General features: G+C 39.6%; 2 protein-coding genes across 14 annotated transcripts in view; one reads left to right on the top strand and one right to left on the bottom strand.

Moving 5' to 3' along the window:
- The window catches only part of LOC129780134 (pickpocket protein 28), a 332,703-nt gene that overhangs the window by 296,257 nt on the left and 24,107 nt on the right, over positions 1 to 12,339 (bottom strand). The window lies entirely within an intron of this gene.
- The window catches only part of LOC129780136 (homeobox protein 13), a 262,084-nt gene that overhangs the window by 233,589 nt on the left and 16,156 nt on the right, over positions 1 to 12,339 (top strand). For 12 of the 13 annotated variants that reach the window (XM_055788115.1, XM_055788106.1, XM_055788110.1 and 9 more), the window contains 2 exons: positions 4,061 to 4,864; positions 4,931 to 5,086. In XM_055788115.1, the coding sequence (XP_055644090.1) occupies positions 4,061 to 4,864; positions 4,931 to 5,086 (960 nt within the window). The remainder of the gene's footprint in view (positions 1 to 4,060; positions 4,865 to 4,930; positions 5,087 to 12,339) is intronic. The other variant, XM_055788116.1, reaches the window with a different exon arrangement.

Raw genomic sequence — 12,339 nt, 5'->3', positions numbered from 1 at the left:
ATTATGTATTGAGAATACTTCATATGATTTACTCTTAGAGACTGTTTCCAAAGATTTCACATGAAGACGAATTATGAAATATTATTCTTATATAAAGACATCACATTGAAATACATTGTTAAATTAATATATTGTTAATATATAGTTCACAAAAAAATTAAAAAAATATATTTACATAATCTTGCATGTATCACTGCTTTTTCAAGGAAAAATTATTCCGACCAGTAGGACACCCATGCCCAAATTTAATACGACCGCAAAGGGTTAATGTATATCCGATGTGGACTTTAATATTGTGAAAGAACCTGTGTTTGGTGTTTTCATATATTGGACTGTTAGTACAGTTAGTCCTTGAAAGGAAGGCTACCAATATAAGTGTTTTAAATTAAAATTTTACACGGTTATACCCCGACAAATTGTGTTGCGTATAAATTTTATTCTAAACTAGCTGACCCGGCAAACTTCGTCTCGCTCAAAATTTCAAACATTCACGTTTTCTTACTAAGCGCAAGTTCATGAGTCCAATCGCAGAACTGTTCATTGTTTGATCTCCTAATCGACCCCGTTGAATTTACCTTTTACTATAAAATTCCTAGTACTTCTATCAAAACTCATCATTATAATATCAGATTATTTTCAGACACAATTCTCGTTCAAGATTTTTCAACCACTTGCAAATAACATGTTTCTCCGTTACATGGAATAAATGTTTGATACAGAAAATATGATAGAATAAAGGCAGACCCCTCCCCTTAGAGAGGGGGGAGGAGTGTACCCCCTTAGAGTAGGGGGTGGAGTGTCTAACCACCATAGAATAATTTCTTACCCCCTAAAATCTCCATGTGCCTAATTTGGTTGCATTTGCTTGATTAATTCTCGAGTAATGCAGAAATTTGTGTTTCATTTGTATGGCAGCCCTCCCTTAGAGAGGGGGGTGGAGTGTCTAACCACCATAGAAATATTCATTGCACCCTAAAACCTCCACATTCCAAATTGGTTGCATTTGCTTGATTGATTCTCGAGTAATGCAGAAATTTGTGTTTCATTTGTATGGCAGCTTCCCTTAGAGAGAAGGGTGGAGTGTCTAACCATCATAGAAACATTTATTGCACCCTAAAACCTTCACATGCCAAATTTGGTTTCATTCGCTTCATTAATTCTCGAGTAATGCAGAAATTTGTGTTTCATTTGTATGGCAGCCCCCCCTTAGAGAGAAGGGTGGAGAATCTAACTACCATAGAAACATTTACTGCACCCTAAAACTCCAATATGCCTAATTTGGTTTCATTTGCTTGATTAATTCCCGATTAATGTAGAAATTTGTGTTTAATTTGTATGACAGCCCCCCTTAGAGAGGGAACGGAGAGTCTAACCACCATAGAAACATTTATTGCACCATAAAACCTCAATATGCCTAATTTGGTTCCATTTGCTTGATTAATTCCCGAGTAATGTAGAAATTTGTGTTTCATTTGTATGGCAGACCCCCCCCCCTCCTTTGAGAGGGGGGAGGGGTCTCAAACTACCACGAAAACCTTCCCCGGCCCCAAAAACCCCTACATACCAATTTTTATGTTGATCGGTTCAGTAGTTTCCGAGTCCCTAAGAATCAGACAGACAGTCAGAGAAAAATCCATTTTTTAATATATAGATTCGTTTTTATTTTCTATTCTCTGTTTTAACTTGATAAAAATGTTAGCTGCATTAGTATATTTGTAATCAATTTTTGGTTTTTGCCTAACATTGCCCGTGAAGTTATATGTATCACTATTTAGTTAGAAACAACACTAGTGAATCTAGTCTCGGACATTTTCTGTCATAAATCAACGTAAGCTGGTTGAGCTGTTTTAGTTTGTAAGCTGGAATGTTCTTTAAGCTCCCGACTGAAATGGAGTATATAGTGTAGGATATAATAACATTTGTAAGACAGGCCATTTGAACTTTATTGTTTTGTTCAGGCGCTAAAAATTCAAAAAAAAAAAAACAAACAATTCCGATGATTCATAAATAAAGAACCAGATGGAAAACTATCACTACTTTCCAAAATTTAAATCGATTTTGCATGAATTACAACCAGTTCCTAATCCGTAACTCATTTTTAGTTCAATGCCCGTTCAACTAATGATACTGCTTTTTAGCTACATCTACCCTTCATAAGATTATTCATCACAAGTTCTCGAATGAGTTTTGATCTGGGAAGTCCCCAGTCCCTGAAGACCGTCCGGATTTCGTGAACTGGTGCCCAATTACCCATTAATCGCGGTGGTTTTGACACAAAAACAGCAACAAACGATACCGAAATACTTCGTTTTACTCCTGATTTTTCCATCTGGCACATTAAAAAAAAAACACTGGCGGTTTTTTTTTTAATGTTTCGCGCCTGAATAGAACAAATAAATTCAAATAGACAATCTTATAAACGCTCAAAATAATCTGTCCCCAATAGTTGATGCTGTTCACTTAACTTTTCTAAAAACAAATCTATCCTCGTCTAATCATCAATCTGCACTACAAAAATCTACCAATTATCTTTCTGTACAACTTCGTAAGTTTTAGGATATGTAGGGTTATTTGAAATATTTTTACCAATTTGTAGGGGAAAAACGAAAGCATAATTTTTAGGATACACACTTATACGATTCTACACTTCGTTTCATAACTATAGCACCACTCTTTTTTTTTAGCTTCCAGAGATCGGTGTTCCATAACTTTAGAACCAGATGTTACTCCCCATTTAACATTATCACTCCTTTATAAAATTAACGAAGATAGTGAATGTTAACAATTCGTTTCAACCGAGCTTTTCCTGATCGCTGACAATTTCAAAAACTTGAGTGGTTTTAACTTCTTGAAAGATCCACAGACCTTTTGTTTTGTTTTTATGCCATCCCATGACTCGAATTGCTTGCCCTTTTTTTCAACGGCAAGATGCAATATCTGGAGAGTACAGCCCAAATAGGTACCCCACCGAGTACCACATCCCAGTCAAACTCCAAGAATTTTTTTCAGGCTGTCAAAGAAACATGGGATTTGCATAATTCTGGTGGAACAACTTACCTATCATATTGACTAATTATAAATCGCTGATTTTGGTTCGTTTTGTTGCGTACTTGAACTTGCTGGAATTTATAATGCATAATGCAGAATTCCGTTCGAATCTCACCAGATACAAAGATGATTTTCTTCGGGTGAAAACCAGTTTTGGGGACAGCTGATTATGGCTCCATCCGCTTGCCTCAAAGATACACTCCAAAATACATTCTCAGAATACACATTACAGCAAAGAACTTCAACTATATGAAAAATATAGATGTTCAGCACTATCAGACGGCTCAATCATTTTTGTCGATAAATACGAATGAATTTATTGAAAATGCGGAATGCAGAAATTTCCATATATTGTTGAACACAGATGTGAACTTTTTTTTTCAAAATATCCATTCAACGTGTCCACGTGAATATTGTCTATACCCCCTCCCCTATCACCGTGGACAAGCGTGGACATTTCCGTAACCCCTACCCCCCCTAAAGTTGTCCACGTGCTATGTGGACAGTCCCTTGTTCGTGATAATTGAAAACCAATCAACTACTGATACAAAAAATTCGCTTAACCAATGATTTTCAAAACAAAACAGTATCACTGTTTCGTCCCTTAGTCTGCGTTTGACTGTTTCCGTCCCTTAGTCTGCGTCCCTTAGTTTGGGCGTTGGAAATCAATTTCATTGAGTGCAGTTGGAGATGCGCTCTTATCTTGGAATGAAAGTTTTCAGCGAACATACAGCGAAATAATAATGGGTCTATACAACGCTTATTAACTATCTCATAATTATGATCAATTTGAAATTATCCGTGGGTTTTTTTCGCCAGGATTTCTCTGTAAGTTCTCACTATTGATATTTCTTCCTTATTTGCAATATTCTTTATTGGACCCACTTCAATCTAGCGGCAAAATGCGCTTTCCAAGGGCGGATTTCAGGAAATAATTATAAAATAAAGCATTCGAAGTCGTTCAAAGAACCTGACGATGGAAATAATCAATCAAATATTATCTCTGCTTCAGGCGTCTTACCCACCTCCGATTCAACAAAGTCGCCCACAAGCGCTGACCGCTCGACCTGTGCTCAAGCTGGCTACTAACAATCCGATCCAAAATCTACAAAAACCAACACAGGGAACGCCAGCGTACGTGTCGCCCGCGACTAACTTAATGACCAAAGCCACTTCCCTACCGCTGGGAGTACCTGCATTCAAACCGCTACCAAAGCATGAACCAGAACCGGTGAGATTCGACCCGTCCCTTCTCCAGCAGAACTTCTCTCTCAAACCCTCCCGAATCCCCGATCTTTCATTCCAGAACCAACTTATGAACCAGACCTCTTCCTTCCATAACCCTCCTGCTCCCAACCAGCAGATCATCTACAAGGACGCCTCTATCCAGAAAGTCCCCGCCTTCCAGGCTATGCCTCAGTCTGTTTCCCGCATCTCAACCGGCCCGGTGATCCACGTTGATAACAAACTCTCAAACCCAACGATCAAGAACTCAATCATGACAATTCCTCCGCGCCACGACGTCATCGGCAAAGGGGCCACCGTTGTCGATGGAGTAGATCTGATGGGTCACACCGTCGAGGAGTTGGCTACTGCTGCGAACGTTAGCGTCGAAGTCATCAGGGAGGCGATCCGAGTGCGCAAACAGGAAATTCTCGCCCAGCAGCAGTACCATAAGCAACAAGCGGCCATTATCCAGGCGCAGATCCTCGCCGCCCAGCAAGCAACATCAACGACGACGAGCACAACGACGACCAGTACTACAACCACTACCACACCACGGCCACGCCGGTATCCGACGCATTCCGGGCACAAGGTATGTCACCCACTCAGTCTCATTTAAGAGATAACAGTATGCGCTATATTTTGCTGCAAATTTTAGGTTATGAACGCGCCAAAAGAATACTATCCGGTGGGATATGACAAAAACTTCGACGATAACTTCTCCTCGAAGGTCGATCTGCCGTACACGACGTTCAATTGTGGCGAGCAGAAGCATTTCCCCGGACTATACGGCGACGAAGATTTGGGATGTATGGTGAGTGTGTGTGTGTTATCATTACCGATCGAATTCCACTTTCATTGGCACAGCAACGGTTCAGTTCTGGCGCATTCAGCGAACAAAATTTTCCCGAGCACATATGTGTCGGTAAGCCACAAAACCTGTCGTTTGCAACCACAGTGTAAACAATGGCGGTGCACGAAAATAACATAGTTTGCAGAGTGCAGTTTTCGACACCAGCAGCTGGCGGATGTGCAACGGAAACTGTCCGCTGCAGCGCCCCATCTTCTTCCGGTCGGGCTGGGGGGAATGTAATATTGTTTTGGGCATGGATTGGAGTACCAGTTACGCTCCATTCCATTCCGTCTGTATATGGCTGACAGGGGCCAAAATGTCGCTGCTTTGAAACCAAATCCCACCCCCTTTCCCTCACGCCCTATTCATTCTGTGGTTGACGGATTTTTGGAAGGACACTGTTATCCTTTTCGGATGGATTGTGTATGTGGGATAAGTCGTCGCGTTGGTGATGAAACAAATTTTCTACGACTGCACTGCGGCCAATTTTATTCTGCCACTAATAGACCGGAGGATCGGTTCCGTTTGGAGCGATGTGGAATGAAAAGAGGAACACAGTGAAATCTTCCGTTCTGTACGTTGATTCTGTACCATTGAAGCCACAGGAAAACTACCGTCTCTGTGAAGCCCCGAAAAATCACAGAGACGATGGTTTTCTATTTAACATATTTTCTCTGTGGAAGTTGTCTAACGAGTTTAAAAAATGCTGAAATTTGTAATTAACTTCGTATTATCAGTTCATCAATCACGGTTTAAATTGATAGTGGCTTCCAAATTCGTACTATTTTTTGAGCGATTTTCAACTCGTATTCGTCACATCATAAACTAAAGGCATTTACGTGTATTTCGGATATGAATTGACGCAATAAGAAGTTATTCTCGCTCAGCTATATATTTTTCTTCATATTTTCAGGAAAAAAAATACAAATGAAAAATCGTTACAGTTTCGAGAGAGTTCTCTAAGTTTCTTTGGAATTCGACTCGTCAAGCGGCGCACAATTCTACCGTCTAGTGCTTCGGACATCTCTTTCACCAAATTTTCATTTGAGTTATGTTTTTGATGTAAATTGATCTTCACATTCAGATTATTCTTCAAAATTGTATTTCTAGATTGGTCTGAACTAAGGCTAATTGGGCTGGTTGAGGATTTTCGAAAAAAAACCCCGTTCATCTCGTACCTTTGTAGTACATCCTTATTGTAATGAAAGCTCGCGAAATATCTGACCAAAAAAAAAAGCAGCATGTCCCAAACATAGAAATAAGTATTGTGATGGAAAATTTCGAATGGGGAACATATAAAGTAAATGATGTTGGGTGTTTTCACGCAACTAGTAAATGAAAATCGATTTTCCTTCATGAAAATCACATGTAATCAAGACGAGTTTAGGTTTGTTGAAAAGCCCCAAGTCTTTAGTTGCTTATAATCGTTCAAATTATCCAAATTTTTATGTTAACGTTAAAACTATTTTATAATTATGATCATGGTTTGTCCACCTCTGATCATGGTTTGCCCGAAAAATGATCATGGTTTGTCCGGTTTTATTAATCACTATTTTTAAATGAGAATTTCGAATCTTCAAGTAGATGTTACATTTCTCATTGCTTGAGTTTACTGTCATCATATTGGTTCATTCATAATTTAGCCTTTTCTTCAGAATATTGCCTTTTTCTTTGTATTTTAAAGGTGAACAGCACTCAACACTAAACACTTATCCTCCACTGACCACTTTGCCCCCCAAACAACGAAATGCGAAATAATCGCTTAAATTGAACAAAATATATGTTCACCTCCCCTAGAATATGTGAACAGTCGTCCAAACTGTTGATTTGTCGCAAATATCAGGTCTGTGTGGCATGCTCAGTTCTGGCAACACGGGCATCGTTAATTTAGCGATCAAGTTGACCGGGCACTCGGTCATTTTCAGGCATCTCCTCAGCAGGCAGTCACCGCTCGGCTTCAGGCGGTCTCCGATTATCCCGCAGACGCTCATGGGCACACATTTTGGCGATCCTGCCAGGAGCGAGGATTAAACGGGATAATCGGAAACCGCCTTGAACCGAAATATTTTGAGACGTGAAAAAAAATTCTGAAGTGTATTTGTGTGTATGTGTGCAAAAGGCAGAAGGAACAACTCGAAATTACGAGCACTAGAATTTCACCACTGCATGAGAGGCATGAAAATTTTCAGTAAGTAAATGATATGTTTGAAAAAGTATCAATTAAACAGCAGGGTTGTCAGAAATTGAGATATTCCATGTTAAACTGCAGGTTGACTGCAGGATGATAGCAACATTTAAACTTTTTGCTAGAAACGATTAATTTTTCATTTAATGCAGCTCAGTACTTTGGTCGCTATAGTCGAAGTGGTTTTTTATTATTAAATTATGTTTCTAAGTTTGGTAGGCGATATAAAAAAGTACTGTTGCACATCACGCGCTATGTGAAAATGAAAGTAAAATTACTTGCGGATCGGGATGACCGCGCAGAATGTGTATGGCTCGGGACGACCGTATAAAAAAAATTAAAAAGTGTTAAGCACAATATAACATCACATAATTGTTTTCCTTCTTCTCTTCAACGATTTCTCCGGAATAATAAATATTTTTAAGCAAATACCACCAATACCTAAACAGAATTTGACACAATATTTTGTTAGTTAGACATCATCAATTAGCTCATACATCTCAAAGGTGGATCAATTTTTTTTACACACTGAAACAAACCCACATTCATTTGTTCTTTCCATCTTTTCTTCATTCAATTCTTTTTTTCGGAGAAGAGAGATGATGTGTGGCAGGCTCAGTTCTGACAACACGGGCATCGTTAGTTTAGTGATCAAGGTGACCGGGCACTCGGTCATTTTCAGCCATCTCCTCAGCAGGCAGTCACTGCTCGGCTTCAGGCGGTCTTGTATCATCCCGCAGACGCTCATGGGCACACAAGGTCATATAAACTAAATTTCACTAGAGGAGGCGATCTGGCGTAGTGGTAACATCCATGCCTCTCACGCTGAAGGTCACGAGTTCAATTCTCACTCCCGACATTCTTCCAAAAATTCCAAAAAAATGGAAGTAAAAGTGACGAACCAGCCAAATGAGTTGAAAATCACTATAATACAGATAAAAAAAAAGACGGGTGGGTAATGTCGGGGACATAACCGGAGTGACGTAGGACTATACAAAGGGGACAGCTTTTGTTAAATATATATTTTAAATATATTGTTTTATTTTCTTCTCCTACGTGAATACCTACCTATCTACCTGAAAAATGGATTAGTTTACTATTTACTCTTTATGAATATGTTGATGGTTCTGAAAAGAACCTTTGGTGTTGTGTTTTTGTTATCACTCGATATTCCCATCTTGTTCGGTTAAACCTTCCTGTTTAGCTATTGCGTTTACCACTCGCCACAGCTTTCACAGTTGGAAAATTTCTTCCCATCCAGCTTGTGACATGTTGTTCAGTAAATTACATTTAATGCGACGTGCCGGAGAAACACTTTGCCACTCACTGAAACTAATTGTTGCCTTGATGAGCGCCGAACCGAAGCTGCTCTGTTCTTGATACGGGTTTTCTGATTGTCGTGAGCAGCTTTGCAAGCCAACTCGAGCACTCCGACGGCCGAAACTCTATAATCGCTGTTAGGTATATTGGTGCTCCGGCACCAATCCGTTCGGCCTAGTTACCCTTGCGGAGCAATCAGTGAATGCGACCAACAGGGATCTGGAGACCTGCATGGTTCGAATGAGACTTTTCCTTTCCCTTAACTTGTCCTCCTTTGTTACGTCCACGATGCCGATGCCGTACAACCACACGGGTTTATGGTTTAAAAGAAAATAAGATTTTTTTTGGGGTCCGCGTGTTTTATACTCTAGCGGTACACACTCACAGGATAGAGACAAATCGGCAGACTCAGCCAGAGGGGCGAGTCCAAAGAGACGAACGAATGAGCGTTAAAAGGGAGCGATGGCAAAAAAATACATTCATTACGATTTGTTCGCTCGTTGGATTCACATGCAGGCTAAAAAGGGTCCTTTTCAGGATCACAAAATTATCTTCAATCTAAAGAGTTTATTGTTTTGTTATCACTCGATATCCCCATCTTGTTCGGCTAAACCTTTCTGTTTAGCGATTGCATTTGCCACTCGCCACAGCTTTCACAGTTGGAAAACTTCTTCCCATCCAGCTTGTGACATATTTTACAGTAAATTACATTCAATGGCACGTCGCATTACCACCACTCAGTATCGGATTGGAGGCCTAGCTACCCTTGCGGAGAACTCCAGATCAACACGGTTCGAGCGGGATTTTGCCTTTCCCTTCACTTTTCCTCCTTTACCATGTCCAGACATGGCTGCTTGGGTTGGTTTGTTGATGTGTTGTGATGGGAACCGATGTGGTGTACGGTTTTAATGAGAATGATCGTTACGGAAGGAAGGAAGGTATTGTATTATAGAGACTTTAAACTTTTGCAGTTCATTCGTCTTTAGCCTTGAGAAAGGCCCTTTGAAAACTCTACTCTATTCTACTCCAGCGCTACCACCTCCGCCCTCTTGCCTTGAGAAAGGCACTCGATCCCTCGCCGTCCAGCTCGTCCAGCAACGATGTTGTCCAGTCGGTGTCCACACAAAGAAAGATCGTTACGGCAGCGGAGCGGGGATTTTTAAGCTGACTGGCTGGCTCGAGAATTACGCATGTGTGAGACTGCGACCAATGTTTCGTTCATTTTTTTCTTTTTCCTTCCCAATCGTGCTTCATTCTATTTCGCTGCTGCTCTGGTTGCCCGTTTTGGTCGGTACGATTTGAGGAGCACAAAATGGACCAATCAAAAATGGGCACATAGGGCATTTTGACAATGCTTGATATTTCACAATTATTCAATTATTTATCTCATGAAAAATGAAATGTTATTCGTTATGATAGATGCGTAGATATATTTCCTATCAATTGATGCAAAAACCTTTGTGATCTATTGAGAAATGCTCGAGTTATAAGCGTTCCAAATCTTGCATTTTTTCCTACTTGTTCAGTGTCTAGATTTCCATTTCACCCCCTATATCTTCCGGTTAGACGTAGTCCTACGTCAAAATTTCACTAGAAATTCCTTAAATTCGAGACGCCCAAAACTACGACCGAATGGCTACCGAGAGAGCGTTTTTTGATCAGCCATAATCAGAATCGAGGTCATCGAAATGCATTAATTACATGACTAAGATATATAAATCTGATAGAAATGGTGTGCAAGCATGATGTTTACAATATTTGTAAGTGTTATAATCAGGAAAAAGTCTGAATACGTACCAAATAAACATCTGGTGGTTGATTAAAACTTAGCTCAAATGTAGGGCGCATTGACACCAATAGAAGGTGGACTTTATAAACCTTCAAAACATGTGAATCCGTTAAAATGTCCTGCATTTGAATACATATACAACATTTGAGTACCTGATTTGACACAGGTGCGCTGCACTTGAGCATTTAAAAAAGTGAACAAACCAAGATCAGATTTTCGACTGAATCAACCAACATCATTTACTCTATTTCTCCCGCACTGCCCCTGGCCACGGTTCGTCAGAACGAGCGTACGATCCACGGTTCTTTACAAATAAGCCGCAGTTTACAAATAAGTTACAAAAAAGTTCATTTAAGAGCCGTGGTTCATAAAACTGGGCAATCAGTGGAACACAGGTTTGCTTGTGAGAGACCGCCGCTTCTGACGGAAGGTCGGCGGTCGCCTCCAAATGCATTACCTCGACGACTTGAGGCCGCCATGGTTCCTTATCTTTGTTAAATGAGGACTTCACCCCCATTAAATTGTCCTCAGAATATATTCCATCACAAAAAATTAATTTATAATAAAAATTGTGCTTGTTTCTGTGTGGTGTGTATTCCCATGAGGATTTTCCGCGTCAGAATATTTCTAGTAGGCTTTTATGACATTACGCTTTTTTCCCGGCGATTATTTCCTTTGCTTTCATTTCCTTCGCGATTGTTCCGGTCACGGGGTTTGCTATTGAGTCATATCCCGCTCTCACATCTAAACAATTAATTGGCCAACACATTTCCAAAATTCTTTTTCTTTACTTGCAATCGATTACGAACAACGATAAACGATCGGTTCGGAACGAATGATTTGACGACGAGTGCAGGGTGCTTCTAAGCGAGAATTATACAGTACACGAGTTAAGGACTCAAGGTTCTGTGCTAAATGGAAACATGTTAGAGGTTTGAGCTCGAGACTAGAACTATTTTTTTCACATAGGGTAGAAGTACCTATCATCGCAAAAGTACCTATTATGGTAATACGAGTGAGTTTTTTATTAGTTTAGAAAACATATCTGATTTTTAAAGGCTCTGATATGATTTTTAATCATCAGAAATCTCTTCTTTGTCGATTTTGGTACTTGATTCCATCCGAAATATTGTTCTTTCGTTGGAAAAAATTAGTTTGAAAAAAGTGTGTCACATTGTTGCTTGCTTCTTAATTTTGCTAAGCAATGTGCGGTCAAAATAATGATATTTTTATGTTGTGAAGTGGCTGTTTTCATACAAACACAGTGTAGATGCATACATTACAAACTTCTTGATGTTGTGGTTCGACCGATTTATACGATTTTATAGAAATAAACATGTATTTTTGTGTTACCATAATTGGTACAATTTTACATCTACGTGCCAATTATCGCAATATCGAAAGCTGCCTTGTTCCTATTACGGTTGTACGTTGTTATGTTATGGTTATTATGCCATTATGGTTGTACCTCACGTTTTCACGCTGTGCAATTGCATATCATATGGCGCTTTTGAACGCTCAGTAATGTTGTGAAATAGCACTAGGCGTGTCCGACCGAAGCATATTTGTTTGATCCTCTCTGTTGAAAATGAAATCTTAGTTGAATGTGTTAATATCCTTTGTTCAGTTCTTGAAGAGAAGCGAAAACTGCATCACAACCCTCACGCTTTTGTGATTCTCCTGTCAGCTAGCAGAGAGGCCTAGCAATGAGGAGCAGGCAGTTATTTTACAACCAAGAAGCATAATAACAACAGTTTAATCTAGAGATTGACGGTATACTGCCTATCCGGTCAATATTTGGTATCCGGCCGGATACCGGATATAAGAAAAAAAAACTATATTTTCTCATTAAAAGAAGATAAATCATAGTCGGAACTTGTAATGCTTGTTAATTCTTTTTCGATTTTTTAGTTAATTAAG

Source organism: Toxorhynchites rutilus, chromosome 3 (genome assembly GCF_029784135.1).
Source record: "Toxorhynchites rutilus septentrionalis strain SRP chromosome 3, ASM2978413v1, whole genome shotgun sequence".
Taxonomy (NCBI): Eukaryota; Metazoa; Arthropoda; class Insecta; order Diptera; family Culicidae; genus Toxorhynchites; species Toxorhynchites rutilus.
The sequence above is the reverse complement of the archived record's forward strand: the minus strand, read 5'-3'. Positions and strand labels throughout refer to the sequence as shown.